The sequence below is a fragment of the Megalops cyprinoides genome, chromosome 1, assembly GCF_013368585.1.
Source record: "Megalops cyprinoides isolate fMegCyp1 chromosome 1, fMegCyp1.pri, whole genome shotgun sequence".
NCBI lineage: Eukaryota > Metazoa > Chordata > Actinopteri > Elopiformes > Megalopidae > Megalops > Megalops cyprinoides.
In genome coordinates, this window is record NC_050583.1 from 3,900,144 (window position 1) to 3,925,561 (window position 25,418).

General features: G+C 49.7%; 2 protein-coding genes across 4 annotated transcripts in view; one reads left to right on the forward strand and one right to left on the reverse strand.

The window, feature by feature from the left end:
- Positions 1-4,986: 4,986 nt before the first annotated feature.
- On the reverse strand, positions 4,987-7,058 carry LOC118784169 (keratin-associated protein 10-5-like). Its single transcript, XM_036538231.1, has 2 exons — positions 6,058-7,058; positions 4,987-5,083 (listed from the first exon to the last, which is right to left on the reverse strand). Exons 1-2 carry the CDS (start codon positions 7,056-7,058, stop codon positions 4,987-4,989), a joined length of 1,098 nt encoding a protein of 365 aa, XP_036394124.1.
- A 5,568-nt stretch (positions 7,059-12,626) lies between these two features.
- LOC118773942 (dynamin-2) overlaps positions 12,627-25,418 on the forward strand; it is a 39,336-nt gene continuing 26,544 nt past the window's right edge. For all 3 annotated transcript variants that reach the window (XM_036522987.1, XM_036522997.1, XM_036523006.1), the window contains exons 1-4: positions 12,627-13,107; positions 24,150-24,223; positions 24,605-24,754; positions 24,903-25,106. In XM_036522987.1, coding sequence (XP_036378880.1) covers positions 12,947-13,107; positions 24,150-24,223; positions 24,605-24,754; positions 24,903-25,106 — 589 coding nt within the window. In that variant the 5' untranslated portion in view covers positions 12,627-12,946. The remainder of the gene's footprint in view (positions 13,108-24,149; positions 24,224-24,604; positions 24,755-24,902; positions 25,107-25,418) is intronic.

A 25,418-nucleotide genomic window follows, 5' to 3' on the forward strand; every position in this document is an offset into this window, starting at 1 on the left:
AGGGGGAATCCCTGCGCTGCCAACCCCACCGATATCCCTGACGCAGCGAAGTCCGCTTGCCTCTCTGCCGTGGCGCGTTCACACCTGAGCCCTGCCCTTATAGGACTCTGCTCGCGTGTGAGGTGAGCACCGTGCCGACTGACGCGTTTTCTTTATTCATTTAAGGGCGTACATCTGAAACACGTATGTCTTTTACACAATAAACTTGTGACAGGGCAAATCGAAAAAAAAAATGGATAGACTTCTTATTCCAGGCGTCTCGAAGTAGCCTGCAAGTTTGACATATTTGGGCCATTAGTAGCTACATTTCATGTGATTCTATGGGTTAAATTCTGGGTAACCTGCTGTAGGGAAATGTGAGTAGAGTTTGCAGTCTGAAATTCTTTTGCGTTTCAGTAAGATTACAGTCCACTTTTGTCAGGTCAGCTATTTTTCGCCATCATTCTTGCTTTCTCTATTTTAAACTTACACGGATTGTTTTAACAGCCTTCATAAGCTACTGGTAAATAAATAATAAATAAACAAATTTTTGACCGAGTGTACAAAACAACGTGCACAACACATTAATTCTGGCCCCTTTACTCCCCAAGTGTTCCGTTCCTGTCCAATTGTGTGTTGTTGCCCTCTTGTGGCCGGAGATGGGAAATACAGGAATACAATTCTTCCTGTAGGAAACCTTCATCCGCCCACCTGTTGTCGGTCGCCGCAGGAGGCGTCGTAGTTCCTTTAAACACCACTTGTCCGATTTGATTTGCCCGCGGGAGGACTTTGCATGATGAAAAGAACCCGCAGTAAATGTATAAAAATTAAGTGCACCCCCCTAGGAGTATAACTACGAAATTCCCGCTGCCGAAGAAAGAAAAAGTGAATCCCGACGTTAAAAAAATGTTCCTAGGCGAATTGGCTGGTCAGTAGCCATGGTAACAGCACAACGTGCTCGAAATTTCAAAGGAATGGATTCGCTACCTCCACTGTTCCTCAGACCACTGCAATTCCATCAAATTCACGAAAACAAGTGTAAAAATATGAGTCAGTTAATGACGTAAAAAAAGTACTGATATCACACACATACACGCAAACACATATAAGGAGTAGACAAAATAACAGAATCATCTAACGGTAAATGAATATTTATTACCTAATGAGGAGTTGGGCCACCCGTAATTCAAGTTTCGAATTATTTCTGTAAGAATATTATGCCATTCTTCAATAAGAAAGCCTCTGGTTCTATGTGAGATGGAGCAGGTGGAAATCTATTCTGCCTTCTTGGCCATAATTCTACCGTGCATAGTAATACTCGGACCCAGTGACTCCAACGAGATGGCTGCCCATACCGTAACAGATCCACCGCCATATTTAACATGTGAGAACGGGCAAAGTCAGTTGAAGGTTTCCTTTGGCTTTCTCCAAACAGAAATCAGACCTGTAGACAATACTGCTTCTCTCTACCGCTCGGAAGTCCAGGTGTTGTGCTCCTCACACCTTCTGATGTTTTGTTATGCACTGACCTTGGATACGGGCGGTTTCTGAACAGCTGTCCTGCCATACGTACCAGCTTTGTGAATCTAACCAAAACCAGTTTTGTTGAGACCGGGTCGCAGAGATGTTGATTCAGTAAGCGTGGTCATTTCTGAGGCTGTTGTTGTGTGGCTTTTAGCAGCCTTCCTGCTAAGCGTCTGTCGGTTCTCGTGGGTAAGCTTCAGCTTGTGACTTTCATTGCTTCACACACACACACACACACACACACACATATATATACACACACCGATGAGCCAAAACATTAAAACATTTTGACCACCTGCCTAATATGCTGTTGGTCCTCCATGTGTCGCCAAAACAGCGCCGACCCACCAAGGCATGGTCCCTACAAGACCCCTGAAGGCTTCCTGTGGTATCTGGCACCAAAACATTAGCAGCAGATCCTTCAAGTCCTGTAAGTTGCGAGGTGGAGCCGCCGTGGATCGGCCCAGCACATCCCACAGATGCTCAAACGGATTGAGATCTGGAGAATTTGGAGGCCAGGGCAACACTTTGAACACTTCATCATGTTCCTCAAACCATTTCTGGACAATGTGTGCAGTGTGGCAGGGCGCATTATCCTGCTGAAAGAGGCCACTACCATCAAGGAATACCATTGCCATGAAGGGGTGTACCTGGTCGGCAATGATGCTTAGGTAGGTGGCACATGTCAAATTGATGTCCTCATGAATGGCCAGACCCAGGGTCTCCCAGCAGAACATTGCCCAGAGCATCACACTCCCTCTGCTGGCTTGTCATCTTCCCACAGTGCATCCTGGTGCCATCAGTCCCCCAGGTAAATGGCGCACACGTACATGGCCATCCACGTGATCTAAAAGAAAACTGGGCTCATCGGACCAGGCGACATTCTTCCACTGCTCCAAAGTCCAGTTCCAACACTCTCGTGCCCATTGTAGGTGCTTTCGACAGTGGACAGGGGTCATCATGGGCACTCTGACCGGTCTGTGGCTACGCAGCCCCATACGCAGCAGGGTGCGATGCACTATGTGTTGTGACACATTCCTCCACCATTAAAATTTTCTGTGACTTGTGCCATAGTAGACCTACTATGGTTCGGACCAGACAGGATATCCTTCGTTGCCCTCGCGCGTCGATGAGCCTTGGGCGCCCAACACCCCGTTGCTGGTTTATGGTGTGTCCCTCCTCGGACCACTATCAGTAGGTACTCACCACTGCTGACCAGGAACGCCCCACAAGCCTTGCCATTTCAAGGATACTCTGACTCAGTCATCTGGCCATAACAGTTTGGCCCTTGTCAAAGTCGCTCAGGACTTTACTCCTACCCATTTCTCCTGCATCCAACACGTTGACTACAACAACTGATTGTTTGCTTACCATCTAATCTACCCAGACCTTGACATGTGCCCTTGTTTGGAGATGATCAACGTTATTTGCTTCACATCAGGACAAGATCAGTTCCATGGGTGACCAGTTATGTTAGAATAATTCTATGAATGTGTGATTGTGATACAGTGAGCTGGAGTTCCTAGCCCAAAGCAACTTCTACCTTCTGTAACCATTTTATTTCACGCCATTTTCTCTGTGAAATTAAACAATTCCACGGCTTTATGTTACAATTTTTTAATTCAATGATCAGAATTTCAGTGCGGTATTTATATTCCGGAACACTCTCGGTGGTTTGACTGTCAGTACTCTGAACCCTTAGCTGTGCTGTTTTCGTTTTCCCCGGTCCATGTGCTTTTGTTTTCCTTGTGTTTTAGTCCTGCTCCGCTCCCCGCCCGGTTCTCCACCCGCCTGCCTGCCTGCACACCTGCTTCCCATCCCCTGGTCAGCCCTGCTCTGTATCTTCCCTGCGTGTCCCTGTCCTGTTGCCGGTGCGTTGCAGTGTGATTTTTGCCTGTTTCCGTCCTCGCCGGTGTTTCCGCAGTTTGCTTCCCCGTGTTTCGACTTCGCCTGTGCTTCGATCTTGCTCCTGCCTGCCAGCTCTAATTTACTCAGTAAAATTTATTGACTTGCACCGTTTCGCAAAAGTTGTAATGTGAAAAAAATAACGCTGCTGATAGTAGCTAACATTTTTGACTTAGGCGGTTTTTCAAATTCAATCAGAATGGTCGCATTTGCAGGAATTTCTGTCAATGCCGTGATTTACGTTCACATAACTGTTTCGGAAAAGAACACAGAGCAGTTGGAAAGGCAGAATGTGCCACACTGTGGCTTAATTTAATTTACTCAGTTAAAAAAAAAAAAAAAAATCTTGACTTGAAACAAAAAAGTGACTTCACAAACTCCCAAAAAAAAACATTATTACATTTGTCAGGAATGTAGCTGCTGCTTCCCATATTGGCCACCAGATGGCGACATAACTTCCTGCATTCTCCGTGTCTCATGATGTTAATGTCTTTCACCTGTGTAGATTATTTATTGTTTATACCTGCACTCTCTTATTTAAGCCCTGCCCTGTGTTCCCTGCCCTGTGTCTTTGCTCAGTCTTGAGCTGCCATACCATGTGCGTGCGTGCGTGCGTGCGTGCGTGCGTGCGTGCGTGCCTGCGTGCCTGCGTGCGTGCGTGCGTGCGTGCGTGCGTGCGTGCGTGCGTGCGCACCAAGCTTGTTTGTATTTTGCAACTCTTCAGTAAAGGTAGGTTTATTTTTGAATCTGATCTCCTGTGTCTCCTCATCTCTGCATTGGAGTTCACCCTGCTCCTTGTCACAGTTTAACCCACATTGCTCCTGCCGCTCCGGACGGAAACCGGAAAGGTACCTCACATGCCTGCTACTGCTGCACTTACCCGGGTGTTGCATAGGGTCAGCAGTGCAGCATAGTGGTTAAGGAACAGGACTCGTAACTGAGAGGTTGCTGGTTCGATTCCCCACGGGGACACTGCTGCTGTACCCCTGGGCGAGGTACTTAACCCACAGCTGCCTCAGCAAATATCCAGCTGTATAAATCAATAACAATGTAAAAAAGAAAACTAACCGATGTCAGTTGCTCTGGATAAGAGCGTCTGCTAAATGCCGATAATGTAATGCTGTTGCCCTGGAATTGGGTAAGAGGAAAGGGGGCAGTCGTTTCGGGAACTGATGTCTTTGGCTTAGACATCATTCATTCCCCCTCCTTTTCCTCCGTTTGCAAGTGTGTCAGATGCGCTGCTGCCGCAGGTCCCGCCAGAGGCCTGAGTGATTTAATGAAGGATTTACTGGTTGTGGGATTTTCTTTTTTTTACTGTCAGTTGAACTGCTGCCGGTGTGTTCATCTGACTCAGATCCAAAAGGAATGTCTCCTGTATGTAAAACATTAAATATTCTGTGTTTGAAGAAGAAAAAAATCGGTGACCTGATGCAATTCTTGCACAGCTTTTTCCCAGCAGATTAATAGCGCACCCAGAGAGCACTTGTTCAGAAAACAGCTTTTCAGACATCTCTTCATTTAATGTGCTTATGCAGAGATGCAGGGTATGAGTGTTCCAACATCGGGCTAATTGGCTCATCAGGAAAGGTTCTTCGCCGCGCACTGAGCGCGCTCGGAATGGGAATTAGAGGGCCGAGGGTGCAGGCTGCGGGACCAAAATGCCACCTCAGATGTTCTGCCCGCGGTCAAGGGAACGCGTTCACGTTAATTAAGGGGTTCGGGACGCTTGACATTTCGTGAAACGGCACACCATTACGTTACGTTATTGTCATTTAGCAGACGCTCTTATCCAGAGCCACTTATGTATGCTACAGTTTTTTTTTTTACATGTTATCGATTTATACAGCTGGATATTTAGTGAGGCAGTTGTGGGTTGCCCAACGGCGCAACAGCAGTGCCCCCAATAGGGAATCGAACCAGCAGCTTTTCAGTTATAAGCCCTGTTCCTAAACACTGTCCTACACTGCTGCATCACCACAGATGTTATGCTGGACAAGTCAACTGAAAGACAATGACTATTGACAAAATAATGATTCATGGGGTTGCATTTATGTTGATACTGTACAGGAACCAGGGGGCTGTTGGGTGGAAAGGCACTATGTCCAGACTGGCTCCCTTCCCTGGTGGACTGGAACCAGGCCACATCTTCCAGCTGGCAGTTACAGAAGAGGACAAAGGGGGTGCAGGTAGGCTTCTAGCGGAGTTGAATAATGTTAAATGAGTCATTTGTGTGTGTTTTTATTTCAAATGCAAATGTACCCTCCTTTAGCGATATTTCAAGCATGGATCACACGCTTTAGCACTGCGTGTAGCTTCCATCATGCACTCATTCCTTATCACTGAATGGGACCGAATCACCTCAAAGTAGGAGGGGCGTCCGAGCCCAGAGGGGATCAGGGTTCAGGCATGCAGGGGCTTGCAGAGACCTCGTCAGACACAGGGTCTGTCATGAACCCCGCTCGCCTCTTCACCTCGAGGCACGTTTTTCACGATTTAAGGCTCGTGAAGAGGCGCTATCCTCTTCCTCCACTTCCTCCAAACTCCACTTTTTCATTGGCATATTCTTCACATAAGATTTCCCTGTTTTTCACGTATATGACAGCATTTTATCAGCATTTTATCTTTCTATGAGTATTCCCCCCCCCACACAGGAAGCTCGGCGCGGCGTGTTGGCAGGGTGCAGTGCAGTGCGGCAGCAGGAAGCCCGGCGCGGCGTGTTGGCAGGGTGCAGTGCAGTGCGGCAGCAGGAAGCCCGGTGCGGCGTGTTGGCAGGGTGCAGCAGGAAGCCCGGCGCGGCGTGTTGGCAGGGTGCAGTGCGGCAGCAGGAAGCTCGGCGCGGCGTGTTGGCAGGGTGCAGTGCGGCAGCAGGAAGCTCGGCGCGGCGTGTTGGCAGGGTGCAGTGCGGCAGGAAGCTCGGCGTGGCGTGTTGGCAGGGTGCAGTGCGGCAGGAAGCCCGGCGCGGCGTGTTGGCAGGGTGCAGTGCGGCAGGAAGCTCGGCGCGGCGTGTTGGCAGGGTGCAGTGCGGCAGCAGGAAGCTCGGCGCGGCGTGTTGGCAGGGTGCAGTGCGGCAGGAAGCTCGGCGCGGCGTGTTGGCAGGGTGCAGTGCGGCAGCAGGAAGCCCGGCGCGGCGTGTTGGCAGGGTGCAGTGCGGCGGCAGGAAGCTCGGCGCGGCGTGTTGGCAGGGTGCAGTGCGGCGGCAGGAAGCTCGGCGCGGCGTGTTGGCAGGGTGCAGTGCGGCAGCAGGAAGCTCGGCGCGGCGTGTTGGCAGGGTGCAGTGCGGCAGGAAGCCCGGCGCGGCGTGTTGGCAGGGTGCAGTGCAGTGCGGCAGCAGGAAGCTCGGCGCGGCGTGTTGGCAGGGTGCAGCGCAGTGCGGCAGCAGGAAGCTCGGCGCGGCGTGTTGGCAGGGTGCAGTGCGGCAGCAGGAAGCTCGGCGCGGCGTGTTGGCAGGGTGCAGTGCGGCAGCAGGAAGCTCGGCGCGGCGTGTTGGCAGGGTGCAGTGCGGCAGCAGGAAGCTCGGCGCGGCGTGTTGGCAGGGTGCAGTGCGGCAGCAGGAAGCTCGGCGCGGCGTGTTGGCAGGGTGCAGTGCAGCAGGAAGCTCGGCGCGGCGTGTTGGCAGGGTGCAGTGCAGCCTTGCAGTGTCTGCTGTCCATGCTCCGTTTCTTCCCCCTCTGTTTGGCTAGTTAACCCGCTAACCTGAGACTCATTAACCCGCTAACCTGAGACTCATTAACCCGCTAACCTGAGACTCATTAACCCGCTAACCTGAGACTCATTAATCCGGCTGGCCTGAGACTCATTAACCCGGCTGGCCTGAGACTCATTAACCCGGCTGGCCTGAGACTCATTAACCCGGCTGGCCTGAGACTAGTTAACCAGGCTGACCTGAGACTAGTTAGCCAACGTAACCTGAGACTATTCAACTCAGCTGGCCTGAGACTCGTTAATCCACTTGAACTGAGTCAACTTGACCCGGCTGAGCTGAGGCTAGTTGACTCAGCTGACCTGAGACTAGTAAACTCAGTTGACCTAGTTAACCTGGTTGAGAGCGCCCGGGACTCTCTTCCGCAAGTGTCTGTCACTCCTTGTTTGTTTTGCGGTGGCAGATAAGCTATCAGGGCGAATGGTGCTTTTACAGGCTTGTTTCTGCCACCCTGTGTTTGACGGTCCACGTTTTGGAGACTCGTGCTCAATGTTGACATACAGTATCGCGTATCTTCCTGGTGCAAGTTCATTCACCCAAAGCCAAACCAACACCCCCCCCCCCCCCCCCCCACCCCCCCCACCACCACCGCCCCGTTTCTTTATAGAGGGTGAAAAACAGGTGGGAAGCTTTTGGGGAGCAACAGTTAATAGGCCACTCACAGATCCACAGATGATTCAGGAGTACGCCGACGGAGATGTGAAAACTGTTCTGACGAAGTTTGGTTCAAACACTGTTTCTTCCGGGGCTCTGAGGAGACACCAGTTAATCCTCAGTGGGGTTCCTTTCATCTTTAGGGGTTCCTTTGATGGGGGGGGGGGGTTGTTAGCCATTTTACAGCACAGAATGAAAACATTCTCGGCAGCTTTGTACATTTGTTTCCTGTTTCATCAAGACTTGGATATTAAGCATCAAAGTGTATTTAACTTAATGGGAAATGTAATTGGGCTGTAGACAGAGCCGACTGATAGCAAAGTTGTGGAGGATGCGACTGTGCTGTGTGTGTCTGGGGATTACTTGGGAGGAGGAATCCAGAGGGATGTCATTCTAACTTTACAATCTGTTCCTTTTAGAGAATGAAAAGAAAAATAAAATTTAAAAACGGGAGTGTTGAAAATGTCATAACAATGTGTCATTTTCACCGGTGCTGTTCGACGTCTGAGGGAAACGGAGAATGTTTATATTGTGTGCTGTTGATTCGTCCAGATTGAAGCAACAGGCGTACACTATGTTTGTATGAATGAGGCCCTTGTATGCTGATGTGACTGTGTGTGTGTGCGCGTGTATGTGTGTGTGTGACTGTGTGTGTGTGTGTGTGTGTGCGCGTGTATGTGTGTGTGTGACTGTGTGTGTGTGTGTGTGTGTGTGTGTGTGCGCATGTGTATGTGTGACTGTGTGTGTGTGGTGACTGTGTGTGTGTGACTGTGTGTGACTGTGTGTGTGTGTGTGACTGTGTGTGTGTGTGTGCGCATGTGTATGTGTGACTGTGTGTGTGACTGTGTGTGAGTGTGTGTGTGTGTGTGTGTGTGTGTGTGTGTGTGTGTGTGTGTGTGTGTGTGTGTGCGCGTGTATGTGTGTGTGTGACTGTGTGTGTGTGTGTGTGTGTGTGTGTGTGCGCATGTGTATGTGTGACTGTGTGTGTGTGGTGACTGTGTGTGTGTGACTGTGTGTGACTGTGTGTGTGTGTGTGTGTGTGTGACTGTGTGTGTGTGTGTGCGCATGTGTATGTGTGACTGTGTGTGTGTGTGTGTGTGACTGTGTGTGACTGTGTGTGTGTGTGTGTGTGCGTGACTGTGTGTGTGTGTGTGTGTGTGCGCATGTGTATGTGTGACTGTGTGTGTGTGGTGACTGTGTGTGTGTGTGTGTGTGTGTGTGTGTGACTGTGTGTGTGTGTGTGCGCATGTGTATGTGTGAATGTGTGTGTGTGTGTGTGTGACTGTGTGTGACTGTGTGTGACTGTGTGTGACTGTGTGTGTGTGTGTGTGTGTGTGTGTGTGTGTGTGTGTGGATAGTGCTTGTTTGGGCGAACAGAGGCCGTAGCGCTAGGTCTCTTATGATGTTGTGTGACTGGCACTTGCTAACCTGCATTTTGGAGCCACCCTCTCAACAGTGCCCTGAAGCAGAGTTGTCTCTGTGCCATTGCTTTTTTTTTTTTTATCGAACTAAACTGAACAAACCGCTGCTGAGTCTCTGGTGTTAATTGGAGTCCAGAGGACAGAGCTGGCCAGTGAGGAGACCGTCAGAGTGGGGGAGCTCAGCCCTGCTGCCTTGAGCTTGGAGGTCCGCCTTGTGCCACTTTGCGGTTTGATTTGTGTGATATGATTGATTTGATTTAATTTGATTTGACTTATTTGATTTGCTGGATTTGTTTGCTTTGAATTGTTTTATTTATTTGATTTGTTCAGTTTGATTTGTTTGCTTTGATTGATTTGATTTGACTTAGTTAGATTTGATTTATTTGATTTGTTCAGTTTGATTTGCTGGATTTGTTTGCTTTGATTTGTTCAGTTTGATTTGCTGGATTTGTTTGCTTTGATTTGTTCAGTTTGATTTGCTGGATTTGTTTGCTTTGATTTGCTGGTTTGTCATTCTGCGCGCTCACAGCACAGTCAGGCTGCTCTTCCCCCCCCTTTCACCGCCCGTTTCCCCGCTCCCATCCAGCCAGGTGAGCTGCTCGCAGTGTTTCTGACTGCACACCTGTGCTCACAGCGCAGTGTTTCTGACTGCACACCTGTGCTCACATCGCAGTGTTTCTGACTGCACACCTGTGCTCACATCGCAGTGTTTCTGACTGCACACCTGTGATCACATCGCAGTGTTTCTGACTGCACACCTGTGCTCACATCGCAGTGTTTCTGACTGCACACCTGTGCTCACATCGCAGTGTTTCTGACTGCACACCTGTGATCACATCGCAGTGTTTCTGACTGCACACCTGTGCTCACATCGCAGTGTTTCTGACTGCACACCTGTGCTCACATCGCAGTGTTTCTGACTGCACACCTGTGCTCACATCGCAGTGTTTCTGACTGCACACCTGTGCTCACATCGCAGTGTTTCTGACTGCACACCTGTGATCACACATTGTGCACTTGTTTTGTAGGTGGGTGTTCTGTGTGTGTGGGCAAGTACACGCTTTGTGTGTATGCCTGTGATGTGTGCTGTAATATGTATGCCTGTGGTGTGTGCTGTAATATGTATGCCTGTGGTGTGTGCTGTAATATGTATGCCTGTGGTGTGTGCTGTAATATGTATGTATGTGTGTGTGGGGTGGATTTGTTGTGTGTACTTGCATGTGTTTGTGGATTGTGTGTTATTTTATGCATACAGGACTTGAAGCATGGCTTTTGTGTGTTTGTGTATGTGTGTGTTGTGTGGCATATGTGTATAGGACTTCAGGCTTAGGTGTTATGTGTGTGTGTGTGTGTGTGTACGTGTGTGCAAGTTGTGACGTATGAGTGTAGGTCTTGAGGCTTGGATGTGGTCTGTCTGTCTGTGTGCATGTGTTGTGTATGTGTTGTGTTGTACGTGTACGTGTTGTGTTATATGTGCTGTGTGTGTATATGTTGGGTTGTATGTGTATGTTATGTTGTATGTGTATGTAACTAGGGTCTTGGCTATGGTCTGTGTGCATGTATTGTGTATGTATTGTGTGTATGTGTTGTATTGTATGTGCTATGTGTGTATGTGTGTGTATGTGTTGTGTTGTATGTGCTGTGTGCATGTGTTGTATTGTATGTGCTATGTGTGTATGTGTGTGTATGTGCATGTGTTGTATGTGCTATGTGTGTATGTGTTGTGTTGTATTGTATGTGCTGTGTGTATGTGTATGTGTTGAATGTGTATGTGTATGTGTTGTATGTGCTATGTGTGTATGTGTTGTGTGTGTGTGTGTGTGTACAGGTCTTGGTGCTCGGTTGCTGTATGTGTGTATAGAACCTGAGGTCTGGTACCAACACTGAGCTGCGTTCTTACACACCAAGCCCGCAAGGGCATGTCACTTGGTTTGCATGTGACCTCTGACCTCACCTCACTGCTCTGCGGGGGGAGGCTGTGTCTGAGTTCTGGGGCAGAGGCACCTGCCAAGCAGGGATAGGGAGGCAGGTGTTAGGAGGCGGGGACTGGGGTGGAACTGAGATGCAGTCCGAAGAGGCGGGTCTTCAATGTGTGTTGGAATCTGAACTGCAAGAAAGAACCTTCAGCAGCACTAATGGATAATATGAAGAAAACAGGCTGTGGGAGCTGGCTTTGAGGGGAGCTAAATAAGACAATCAAATGAACACACAAATAAAGCTAGGATAATGCACAGCCAGTCTGAAACTTTGATTTAATGATCCATGAGTTCAAGATTCGAGAGTTAGCTCATGAGTGATTACCATAGCCAGTTAATAGCCATATTTTGGCTTTGCCTCAGCCAGGCACCCTTCTTTGTCATTTACAGTATTGCCTTTTATTTTACTTCGGTCACACCGGAATAAGAACCAGTTCGGGGTAGTTCTGAAGCAATTAAAAGTGCTGCTAACTAACTTTGCGGCTGCAACGAGTAACACGCAGACACCGCAGCGTTAAAGTGGGGCAAGAAATACGTTGCAAAGGTGAAGAAACTTCAGGAGGGGGCAGCCATTTCGTCCTGTTTCGTCCGCTTCAGTAAACACCCAGTTCTAAAAAAACAGGTGAAGGGTATATCGCTGGATAAGCGCATCTGCCGAGCAAATGTGGCGTAGCGAGGAGGACTAGGGCTTGTGACCCAAACGTGACAGGTCTAATATCATCAGCGGGGTACCGCTGTTGTTACTTAAGCATAATTTCCCCAGTCAATACCCAGCTTTATAGCACAGATGACGTTAGCATTGTTAACGATGTAAGTACGGGGAGGGACTTTTGCGAAAGAACTGAGGAGTGATGTAAACACACCAAAATTTACAGCTGATGTGCACCTATTTGTCGCCCCCTGGCGGAGATATGCTGAACAGCTTGTTACATCATTTTCAGGACTGAGCGATGAACACGTTGAAGTTGCCCATACATTCAATAATTTTCACTTTAAAGGAAACACACACACCAGGAACACGGGCATTAAATTAAAAGATGCAAAGACACCTACAGACCTTTGTTGTGCAAGCCGGGTACCAGCAAGCTTTCTAGCGAAGCGGCATCGCCGTCAGAAATGACCATGACATGGAATAATTCCATGCAATAATTCACAACAGTCTAAGAATGATCAAAAGTTGCTGATTACGGCGAACTGTTCGGACTAAATTAAACTTGAAAGCATGACTTCGTCTAAAAAAAAATAAAAACCACTAGCGAGCCACACCGAACATGATTGCCAATGTTAATGCCCAATAGCAATTTTCCTTGGAGTTCCGCGGATCCAGACCAAGGACCACGCCCGTTTTCATAGCAGAACCGGATATCGGCCAATCGCAGGACAGACTGAGTTGACTGGCTGCGGGTTTAACCAATGGGTGTGTTGCAGTCGTTTGACAGCGGGCGGGACTGCGGCGGGGAGCGGAGGTCGGGTGTCGCCTGACCGGATGGTAGAAGTTTAGTTTTAGTGGCTGGAGTTGTATTTATCTGTCCGATTGAGCCCGCAAGTGGATTTTTGTTGTTGTTGTTCAAGCGCAGCCCGTAACGACCGATCGACCCTATTTCTGTGTGTCTGTGTCCATGACAGCGTAATTCATTTAACCCAGGAAACTACAAAAGAAAAGGCCAAAAAGCGGGGGGAAAAAGAGCTTCCCAAACAAGAGTGAACCGAGGGGGAGCCGTTCTTTCTTTCCTCCGCCGTTCGCGATTCCGGAGTTTGAAGCCGAGCACAGCAGCGCGGCAGCGGCCATGGGGAACCGGGGCATGGAGGACCTCATTCCCCTCATCAATAAACTGCAGGACGCCTTCAGCTCCATCGGGCAGAGCTGCAACCTGGACCTGCCGCAGATCGCCGTGGTCGGCGGCCAGAGCGCAGGGAAGAGCTCCGTCCTGGAAAACTTCGTCGGCAGGTAAATGCAGTTTTTTTATTATTAAATAGCAAAAACATGTAGCAGCGCGTACGTTGCATGGCGTCCGTGCATACGTAGCGCAGAGGCACCGTTTTTTTACCCCTTGGACCGGTGGGGTTCGCTTTCCTGCTTTTCCAGCTGATGAGCTAGTTTTCGGTGTCGGAGCCTGGGGGGTGCCATTTACGAACTGCAGTTACGAACTTTCCGTAGTGCAGACAATCAGGCGCTGCGGAACGCAGAATGAGACGGGAAGGGAATTCTCGTAAACTGCGCCCGTTGCGGGGCGCGCCGACTCCGCTCGGAAATAAGGGAAGGCTTCATTCTGGGGGGGGGGGGGGGAACAGGATGAGATCCGACAAGTTGAGTCTGCAAGTACGGCAAGATAACTAATTCCACTTTCTGTGGTTTCTTTAGGTTTAATGCACCCCGATCCATGTTAGCGGTGCTTCTGCGTTAAACGGTGAGGCGCAGACTGTGCGCATCTCGCAATACAAACGGGCAATGCGAAGCTTAGCATAATTAACACAGCTGTCAGCGAGGACCCATCGATCGACGCCATGTGTCATTAGCCTATTTAATTAGCTTAGCCAGCCAACCGAACACATCCACTCGTCCTTAAGCAAAGCACGGAAAGTAAGCGAATTGGCTGGACTACCGTTAATTTGAATCCAAGATGAAAAAAAAATTGAATTTGAATTTTGCTACCAACCACTAGAACGCGCTAAAATGTTATTTTGGCTAGCTCAGTTTGCTTTGGTTAAAAAAAAAAAACCAACTTGGATGAACGCGATTCATAAATGAAGAGCTGGAGATGGAGAAAGATCTGGCTAATTGGCTAATAACTTCACGGTTTGTCCGCTTAACGGATAGCTAAAGCTGAGCTGAGGTCGGTGAGGGATGATGTATCAGAAGACCGTTTCGTGTCCGCTACCGGACAGGTGTTGCACCGGCCTCGGCAGGTCACGTGAGGGTCCCCTGCAACGCACGTCCGCGTGCGGGTCCGCGTGCAGGTGCGGTTCGGGTGCCCTTAAATTTTAGAAAAAGGAGACGAGACCCCCAAATAGATAGTTGCACAGTGTTGCACAGGACTGTCTCGGTCGAGTCTCTCATTTTGTTCTGTCGTTTTCTGACACCGGTCAGAGGGATCAGATTGAAGCCCGGGCCAGGTTCAGAGTGTTCAGCCCCCTCGCTGGTCAGTAAAATTGGCATTTAAATTAAATCAAAGGTGTATTGCAGAGCTGTATCTCGGTTATAACGGAGAGGGCGGAACAGTTACGGCGCCGGGAATTAGCGCAACTGAGTAACGGGGTCGGGATGGAGCGACACAAGAGGAAGTGACTCACGTTGGCGCGGGGGGGGGGGGGGGGGGGGTGCTGGTGGGACACACAATAAGACCAGTGATGGCGTTCAGAAGAGGGGGGGGGGGGGTGCTGTGGAGGTTTGGGAATACACAGACGTCTTGTCTTTGTTGCGATGTGAGAAAGACGCTGGGTCACACAGAGTTTGGAGCGTTAGTACGGCATTGTGGCAGCAGTGTGGAGCAGGGCTCACAACTCAGTGGTTGCTGGTTCGATTCCCTGCTCGAGCACTGCTGCTGTACCCTTGGGCAAGGTACTTCACCCACCACTGCCTCGGTAGCTCTAAAAATGGTTGCTCTGTATAAAAGCATCTGCTAAGTGACAATAATGTAATGTAGTCATGCGCACGCGCACGCACACACACACACCAGTATGCCAGTATGTTTAAGTAGAGAGGGGGGGGGATTACTGTCTGAGGAGATTGCTCAAATCGGGGAGGAACAGGGGCAGGAGTGGTGTTTCTGAAGCGCACACACGCGCGCACGCACACACACGCACACACATGCGCACACACACACACCCTCTCCCCCACCACATCATCACAAACACATTTCTCAACAACGTGTGCGCTGCAACACTGTAGATGAAAGTGGTCAGAGTGACTCACAGGTTAGCGCACAATATCGCCACACACACAGCTGTATGGAGGCTAACACAGTCCGTAACGCAGACACGGACAAAGTGCCGTGACAGACAACAAGACTGCATGAAGCTCTTCACAAACAAGAGCCATATCACACCGGAGATCAAGGGACAATCACTACGGTCACCACAGCCAGCTCAGAGACACACTCACGTGCAGACCCGCACACACACCTGTGCGCACGCACGCATTGCCGAGGCTGTAATATTTATTCTGCTTTACCCAAGAATTCATCACCGGCATGACAGCAAACTTCCACACACAGAAAACTCGGTCCGAGCTGGACACACATGCCTTCAGCCTAGTACCCATCCCACACAGAGCTTTGAACAGTGCACAACAGCTTACGGTCTGTGTGTGTGTGTATGTGTGTGTATGTGTGTGTATGTGTGTGTATGTGTGTGTATGTGTGCGCGCGTGCGTGTGTGTGTGTGTGTGTGAGAGGGGTCAGGGTGCTGCAGGGTACAGGCAGGTCTGAGCAGGATCATGCCTCCTCGCACCCCTGCTGGCAGGACGCAGCAGCCGGAGGTCCAGCCCTGCCCATCACCCGCACGGCTCCGTGTTTGTGTCCATCTGTTTTCTGTGTGTGTGTAGCTTCTTCTGTGTGTCTATCGTCTGCTTTCTGTGGCCCCGGGGGCCCTCTGTTTGTGCCTGGTTGATGGTCTGTTTGTGTGTAGCTTCTTCTGTCCCCCCCCCCCCCCCTCATTGAACTCCCCATGGAGGCCAGGACAGTGAAATCACTGGCCGTCTTTCAATGCAGACTGAAAAATCACCTCTGTATATAAGGAGGAGGGCTTGTAACAGAAAGGTTGCTGGTTCAGTTCCCTGCCAGGGCTATGTTGCTGCACCCTTGGGCAATGTACTTACCCCAAAATTACCTCAGTAAATATCCAGCTTTATTACAGTGATGCAATGTAATATGTTATTGATGGTGGTGTATGTATTTGGCAGACTGCCACAGTTTCTAGGCTGTTTTGGTTTCATACTAGCGCAAGGTAGCTTGTGTTGTTGCTTGAATGGTGTTGCGTGCACTCTGTGGTCTGACATACACACTTATACTGGATACACTTCTGTATCGGCGTGGCAGTGTAACACAGCAGTAAGGGGCAGGTCTCATAACTGAAAAGTTGCTGCTGCGATTCCCCACTGGGACACTGCTGCTTTACCTTGGGTAAGGTACTTAACCCACTATTGCCACAGGAACCTGCTGTCTAAAAAGTTGGGGTCTCCTCTACATTAACATATGGTAGATGCATCTTTCTCAGGTATGATCTGCATCTGTACTGGTCCGTCAGCGGTGGAATGAGCTCCCCATGGGGGTTAGGACAGCAGAATCACTGGCCATCTTCTGACGCAGACTGAAGACCCACCTCTTCAGACTGCATCTCAGTTCCACCTCAATCCCCACCCCCAACACCTGCTACTTCTAGTATTTTATGTGTAGTATTGTGATATATATTGATTCGGTGTTCTAGGGACTGTTGTATCATGTTGTACTTGGCTTCTGTTAGATTGCGCTAGTTAACTTGTGGTAGGACTTGAATAGTGTTATGCTCATACTCACTGGTCTGACACTTGCTCATTTAAATTGAATGGATACACTTCTACTGTGATGGACATCACTCTGGATAAGAGCGTCTGCTAACTGCATGTAATGTAATGTAAGGAAGGGAGAATAAAGCTTCATGAACCAAATAATGGGTGGAGTTGCCATGTCCGTCACTGGCCTGTATGAACCAATCAAAAGACTTCACGAGTCACTGACGGCACAGCAGCTCCACCCATTTTTGGGGCACACGAAGCCCCCCCCCCCCGTCCCACCGGGCGGCAGAGGAATTGCACAGAGACACGCCCGTGACGCACCTGTGACACCCCTTTGACACACCTCAATGCTCAAGGTGCTTGTTTTGATTTAATGCTGAGCTGAAGGTCGGCGTAGACCGGAGGGGGGGAGGGGGGGGAGTCGCAAGGTAGGCATTTAGCTGTCAGGGTAAAGGTAGTTTTGCCTCAGGGTGATTGTTCTTGGCAGGTGTTCCTCGTAGTTATTATGCAGAGAAATTTGCACTCTGGTGCTCTCTCTCATTTTCTCTCTCTCTCTTTCTGTCCCTCTCATTCTCTCTCTTTCTCTCTCTCTCATTTTCTCTTTCTTTCTCCGTCTCTCTCTCCCAATCCCTCAAATTCAAATTCAAATGAGCTTTATTGGCATGACAGAGGATTTCTGTCTTGCTGAACCGTTTGTGTAATGGATGACACTGAAAATGATAAAAATCATAAATGGTCATAACAGCAATATAATGATAACGGTAACGACAGTGGAAAAATTCAGAAGAAATCGATAATGGTAATGATAATGATCACTGTTGTAACACAAGAACAACAAAAATGACATCAGCAGTGACTCGTTTGTCTGACAGAGAACAGGACGATTCCGGAATGGGTTAGATATTTCTGTCTTGTGGGAGGCGTTCGGATATTGTACTGCCTGCGTTGCCGTTTCCTCCGCCTCTCCAAAGAGGTACTCCATTTTGCAGTGTTATTTCAGTGTCATTAATTGTGGTATTTTGTTGTTAGGTTTTGGGAGGGGGTGTATCTGATTAATGTGCGTTTCGGCCAGGAAGTGTTTGTCCGTTCTGCCTTCTCTGCTTCGCACCGTTGGCGTTTCTGCTTTCTGATTTCTTCGGGGATCCTCCTTTTTTACGGTTCCTTGTGTCAGTTCGTTGGAGTGAGTTTTGTCCCACCTGTTTTTATCTCCTGGTTTCCACTCTCCCCTCTCCTCCTTTCTCTCCCCCCGTTTGAACCCCTCTCAGTGCTTCGCTGAGGAAGGGAGGGCTGGCTGGGTGATTCGGGGCAGAGGTATGCAAAAGGAGACCGTGGCTGCACACGGAGTCCCAGGTTGCGCTTTGCACTGTGCGTATCTGTCTGGCTGGGGTTAACCTAGATCTGCTTGCAGATAGTGTGCAGTCGAAGGATACACACACACACACACACACACACACACAGACACAGCATGTAAACAGAGCAGGACTTTGCTCTTTGAGCAGTGAGTGTAATTTGTGCGCATCAGCTGCTGCTAGCCTTTCTGCTCTGCTGTTGACCTTGATCAACCCCCCCACCCCCCCACCCCCCTGCAGAGCCGACCTCTCCCTTTAACGAGCTTTCCCTCGGGGTGCCCCACCCCCCCGGTCAGGGGGTGAGCAATCGCCATGGCAGCGGCTGGGATCTGATCAGCGTGGATTCCAGCGACGCCACTGATGGTGACCTGGAAGTGATTTCGGTCGCGGGACACCATTGAGCGCTGGGCTTCTCCCCCCCAACACCAGCAGGGCGGTGATGTTCAGATGCATCTACCTAGCTGAACTCACTACTGCAACCCTATGTTCCCTCCCGACCGCTACACTGGTGGCCCCGTCGCATCGTGGCGTAAAATTCACTATCTAGAACTTTATCCGTCGTTATCCCCCGGTGGTGGAATGAACTTCCACACTTCATCCGTTCTGCAGAGTCCCTCTCGGTCTTCAAGAAACATTTGAAGACACAGCTCTTCCGCTCCCACCTGAGCACCTGAAACACTCCCCCCCGATGGAGCTTCTCATGCCTCAAAACTGTTTCCTTCTAAACTCTTACCAGCTAGCTTTTACCTCGTCTGGTCATGCAGCGCTTCTAATGAAGTTGACTCCTTATGGTTTTTTGTGCTCTGCCTCACTTGTGAGTCGCTTCGGATGAAAGTGTCTGCCAAATGAATAAATGAGCAAATTTTAAATGCGAAGGAGTTGGAGGTCAGCACCAGCAGGGCGGCGATGTGGAGCGCCGGCAGCCGGGGGAGCGGGCAGTGAGGAAGGGAGCAGCGCTCGTGTGCTGGGCCTGTTCCTCCGGCTCCTGCTTCCTGCTCCTCTCTGCAGCAGGAAGCACTTAAGAACACAGGAACGTATGATGACGAGAACAGGCCATTCAAATCTCAAATTTTAAATTTGTTGGAGCTATGCGCTTCTGTGCTTCTGTTCTCAGTGTTTTGTCAGGCGTTGTCTCGGTTTTGGAGCCTATTATTAGAGAACAGAATATTCGGCCCAACTAAGCTCGCCATTTCTTAATTATCTTAATTATTATTCTTAAGAGTATCCAAAACTGCATCAAGTCTAGACTTGAACACAGCAAGGCTGGCAACCTATTCCATGTGTTGATAACTCTTTGTGTAAAATAATATTTCCTTGTATCAGTGCGGAACTTACTCTTAACTAGTTTCCATTTATGTCCTCTTGTTCTACAGACTGAACTCCCCCTAAGAAATCTATTATAGTTAAGGTTATTGAGTCTTTTTTTAAATCTAAAAACCTCAATTAAATCACCCCTAAGCCTCCTCTCGCTAAGTCTAAAAAAACCCCTGCGTTTCTCATTTTCACGGTTCCATCCTGTTTTCTTTCCTGTTTAATCAGGGGTGTGAGTCCACCGAGGGCGGGGTGTCAGTGCAAAAAAAGCTGTCAAGTTATCTGATCAAGCGTGGTGGTAAGGAGCAGGGCTCATAACCGCAAGGTTGCTGGGTCGATTCCCCGCTGGGGCACTGCTGCTGTACCCTTTGGCAAGGTGCTTAACCCACAATTGCCTGGGTAAATATCCAGCTGTATAACTGGATAACCTGTAAAAACTGTAGCCCATGTAAGTTGGTCTGGGTAAGCGTTACATAAATGGCAGAGAGGTAATGTAATTTAAATTGTTCTGTAGTCTGTTAATCTGTGAAGGCGTTCGTCAGTGGTACAGTGGTGCGGTGGCCTGGGATTGTTTCCTCTGAGGTGACAGTGACAGGAAGCACATGATGTGTCCCGGCGGAGTCTGACTCAGTCACCCGGTGTGATGGACGATTTCAAAGCGTTTGGGACAACAGCATTTTTCCCTTGTCTGCTTCATGCTCTTCCTCCTTTTCTCTCTCTCCCTCTCTCTCTCTCTCTCTGTCCTTCCTTTTCTCTCTCTCTTCCCTCACACATCCACCCCCCCCCTCCTTTTGGATGATCTCCCCCCACCTGCCTGAACCCTGACTGTCCCCCCTAAGTGATGCTCTGTGATCTCTTTCGTTGGTGCTGATGAGGGGTGAGAGGAGAGATAACAAAGAACACACAATACACTGACAAAGCACACACACATGCACGCACTCGCACACACGCACTCTCACGCACTCTCACACACGCACACATGCTCACACACACACGATACACACACACACACTCACACACTCACACACACACACACTTACACTCACACTCACACACACACACACACTCACACACTCCCCAAGCCCTGAGAGCGCTCAGCATGTTGCGATTAGATTAAAATTTTCAACAAAACAACACGACCAGCTGTGGCTCTGAAAATTCACTTACAAACCAGAACATGAAATAGGGAGGGCGGGGGGAAAGAGTATTAGAGAGAGAGAGGGGGAGAGAGAGGGGGAGAGAGGGAGAGAGAGAGGGAGAGAGAGAGGGAGAGAGAGAGGGAGAGAGAGAGGGAGAGAGAGGGGGAGAGAGAGGGGGAGAGAGAGAGATTGGGAGCTCATAGCTTCTAAAGGAGTCCCCTGGCTTTGGGCTGTCCCAGGTTGCAGAAGGGGATAGCGAAGGTAGACTGAGGGAAGAGGGGGATGAAAGAGGAGAGACAGAGAAGCACCCGGGCGGTATCGTGCCTTCACCTCTTTTAAAACCCTGCCTAAGGCAGAGCGGGGCTTTAAGCGCCATTAGCGTAATTGCTAGGGTTAGCGTAACTGTCACCACAAGGTGGGGGAGTGGGAGGAGGGAGGAGGGGGTCCAATCCCATTCCCAAACTCTGAGGCTACTCCTCAGTAGGGGGTGGAGGGGAAGGAGGATCAGGGCAGGAGCCGCGCCCGGAAGGCTGCGGGTTCGAATCCCTGCGTGGAGCCGCCGTTGCTTCCTTTACCCATGGCGTCGGGTCACATTGCTGCCGCTCAGTGCCCGCTCCTGTCCAGAGGGACTGGCTGCGGAGTGAGAGCAGCGGATCTGCCCGCCGGAATAACCGCGTAATCTAACACAGCCTGGTCCTGCTGGGATCTGCCCGTCGGAATAACCGCGTAATCTAACACAGCCTGGTCCTGCTGGGATCTGCTGTAGGAATAACCGCGTAATCTAACACAGCCTGGTCCTGCTGGGATCTGCCCGTCGGAATAACCGCGTAATCCAACACAGCCTGGTCCTGCTGGGATCTGCCCGTCGGAATAACCGCGTAATCTAACACAGCCTGGTCCTGCTGGGATCTGCCCGTCGGAATAACCGCGTAATCCAACACAGCCTGGTCCTGCTGGGATCTGCTGTAGGATTAACCGCGTAATCTAACACAGCCTGGTCCTGCTGGGATCTGCCGTCGGAATAACCGCGTAATCTAACACAGCCTGGTCCTGCTGGGATCTGCCCGTCGGAATAACCGCGTAATCTAACACAGCCTGGTCCTGCTGGGATCTGCTGTAGGAATAACCGTGTAATCTAACACAGCCTGGTCCTGCTGGGATCTGCCCGTCGGAATAACCGCGTAATCTAACACAGCCTGGTCCTGCTGGGATCTGCCCGTCGGAATAACCGCGTAATCCAACACAGCCTGGTCCTGCTGGGATCTGCTGTAGGAATAACCGCGTAATCTAACACAGCCTGGTCCTGCTGCCCGGCTGCGAAGGAGGGCCTTCACCACCTCTCCCTTCAAACCGAACGCTGATTGTGACATGTTTGACAATTTAATCATTTAATTGTGTGCACCTGTTAGTTTGTATGAGGACCAGCTTATTGGATAACGAGCCACACCTTACTAATTGAAGGTGATTATATACAGGTGTGGCTGCTGGTGTATAGGTTTCCTTTGTTTTGGGTTGTATTTTAAAATAAATTATTGCTTGTTTTTAAACTTTTGTTGTTTTGAGCTTGTTTATTGGAGAAGTATTGGCCAGCTTCTGTACACCGGGCCAGGTCAGCGTGTCAGTGTGGAGCGATTTGTTATTTCCTTTTCTGCACAGCGGTTCCTCTCTCTGGTTGCAGTCGGAACGCCTTTGGGTAAGGCTGTGTGGCAGATAAAAGCTCCATAGGTTACGTTAAGTGTCAGTCAACACGTCGGCCCGCCCTTGTCCCTGATCTCACTGGCTGAAATGGATGAGCAGGGGCCGTCCCTTGGGGCTGTTGTGATGCCGCACACGGCCAGCTAGAGGACCTGCCTGACATGTGCAGTAAAATAAAAATAGATGAAATTAGTAGTGCTTTTTGTTTTATTGTTTGTTAAACTGATTTTTCTCACTCCCTCCCACATCCATCTTTATATCCCTCCAGTCCAGGGCTAGAGGGGTGTGTGTGTGTGTGTGTGTGTGTGTGTGTGTGTTTTTTTTTTTTTTTTTGGGGTCCTTAGCGCGAAATGGAAGCAGCTGTTATCTTGAATCGTGAAGCTCTGGCTTCAGTCCAGCATTTTAAATGGAATAAAAGTGGCAAAAATCTGCCTGTGTATGTAATTATGCCCAAGAACATGGTGGCTGTCCAGCATTTCAAGCTGCCAGTGTTCCAGCTGATGTCAACACAATGAAATTCACAAACGTGGAGGTCGGCTTTTTAAACAAAATATAATCACATCGCTCCTGGTAATAAATACTCGTGTGCAGTGCTATGGTGCTGGGGAATGTTCCCAAAGCTATTTACAGGTCATTTCTAACATGTGCCGTCTAAGGCTACAGATGGTTGTCCATTTGAGTCAGCACTGGCCTCTAGTGGTACAATATAGGTACTGCACCTCATGACAAAGACGCTGACAGGTTGGTTCAAGTACAGCATCTACGGGATGAGGATTAAAAAAAAAATAAATAAACTGGTCCCGATGAAACAAATATGCAGCACATCTTGCAAAAGCAGTACTGCTTTCCTCTGAATCATCTGCCAATGCTTTTGCTTCAAAACTGAGTGTACTGTCTGAATTTAAGGTGGTTCTTTTCCTCAAGATATTGTTTCCAGCAGGTTTTTGTCTAGTAGCGGGGTTGATTAAGCTATAGAGATCAGCTCAACCACTGATTCTCAGTCCTGCTCCCGGGGGCCCCCTCCACCACGTTTTCCATCTTTCCCTGCTCTACCTACCTGACTGAACTCATCAGTGGCACTTTTGATTAGCTGAGCACACCCGATTTAATCAAGAGCATGTTAATCACACTAATCAGGTGTGTTTGGAGTAAGGATAGATAGAAGATATGCAGGACAGGGGGCTCCAGGAGCAGGATCGAGAAACACTGAGCTAAGCTGAAGTTACAGTATTCTCGGGCAGAAAAGCACATCTTCTGTTGCAGTGTCTGGGTAATCCCAGGCTTGCTTGTGTTTTTCCCTCTACTCTCGCATTAGTAACGATCTTTCCGAGGCGTATCTTGATTCTGCCGCACAAATGAGTGTTTTCCCGCTGTACCAACTAGTTAAAGAAACTGTCCGCTACGCTTCATAGCAGTGTGTCGTTCATTTCTTTGGTTGTGTAAAATGACAGCATTGTTCCAATAAAAGAGGAGAGGCTTGGGTTTATTGTCAATGTTGGCTGAGCGCATAACATGCGTCTGCAGTACCTTTTCTGAACACAAGGCGGCAGTACAGTGCCAGGATTGCTCAAGTGCTGGGAGTCGCACACTTTATTTGGAGCGTCTGTTGCTTGCTTCACTGAGATGGTTTTTGTGACCATGGACCGTCTTACTTTAGAACGATATGGAAATTTATAGCTAAAATTATTATTAATGATTCTTTTAAAATTCAAGTAGTCACAGAGGCGAGCCAGTTTTGTTGTTATAATTGCGATGGTAATGATGACCTTTTGATTGATCTGTGGGAGCAATTTAAGAGCCCGAGTTTAAATGCTTTAATGTGACACATGTATTATGTTTGCCCTTATTTAAGAAGCTGGAGTGACCTCTCGCTGCGGAATCAGTTATGTAGCTGGCGAGCGGCATTGTAAAAGTAGCAGGAATAATCACGATGCCCAGAAAAACGAGCTAATAGAAGATCGATACAGAAGCTTGTAGAGTATGGCTTTGTTTTGCTCTCTCTCAGGGACTTCCTTCCTCGAGGGTCAGGCATCGTCACACGCAGGCCTCTCATCCTTCAGCTGGTCAACAGCAAAGCAGGTGGGTGTGTGCGTGTGTCTGTGCGTGTGTCTGTGCGTGTGTCTGTGCGTGTCTGTGGCGTGTCTGTGTGCGTGTCTGTGTGCGTGTCTGCGTGTGTACGCTTGTCTGTGCGTCTGTGTGCGTGTCTGTGTGCGCGCGTGTCTGCGTGTGTACGCGTGTGTGCGCTTGTCTGTGCGTCTGTGTGTGTGTGTGTGCGCGCGCGTCTGTGTGCGTGTCTGAGGGTTGGGTGTGTTGTGAGTGTGTGTGTAAACATTTTGCTCTGTCATCTGCAGGTGTGTCTGTTTGTGTACCTGGTTTGGGAGTCCCTAATCTCCTTCTCTCCCTCCCCTCTCCCTCTGTTCCCTCCCTTCCTCCCCCCGGCCCCCCCCGGCCCCCCTGCAGAATACGCTGAGTTCCTGCACTGTAAAGGTCGGAAGTTTGTGGATTTTGAGGAGGTGCGGGCGGAGATTGAGGCTGAGACCGACAGGATCACTGGATCCAATAAGGGCATCTCCCCCATCCCCATCAACCTGAGAGTGTACTCCCCACACGGTAACGCACACAGAAACGCATGCATGCACACTCTCTCTCACGCGCGCACACACACACACACACACACACACACACACACACACACACACACACACACACACACACACAGACAGCGCTGATCGTCTCTCTCCCCCTGCCTGTCCCGCAGTGCTGAACCTGACCCTGATTGACCTGCCGGGGATGACGAAGGTGGCGGTGGGGGACCAGCCGCCCGACATCGAGCACCAGATTCGGGACATGCTGCTGCAGTTCATCACCAAGGAGAGCTGCCTCATCCTGGCCGTCACGCCCGCCAACACTGACCTGGCCAACTCCGACGCCCTGAAGATCGCCAAGGAGGTGGACCCGCAGGGTGAGGGGGGCTGCGAGGGGGTCGTAACCCTGTCCCTAATCATAACCCTTTCCCCTGTCCCTAACCCTAACCCCAACCCTAACCCTTACACTAATGCTAATGCTAACTCTAATGCTACTGTTAACCCTTTACCCTAACCTCCACCTATCCTCAGCCTATCCCTATCCCTAACCCTGTCCCTAACCCTGTCCCTAACCCTTCCCCTGTCCCTGTCCCAGGGTAAGTGGGGGCCGTTAACGCTGTTGGGGTACTGTGGGGGTGGGGGGTTGGCGTGGTGCTTCGCTGTCATGGAGGTGACCTTCTGACCCTGCC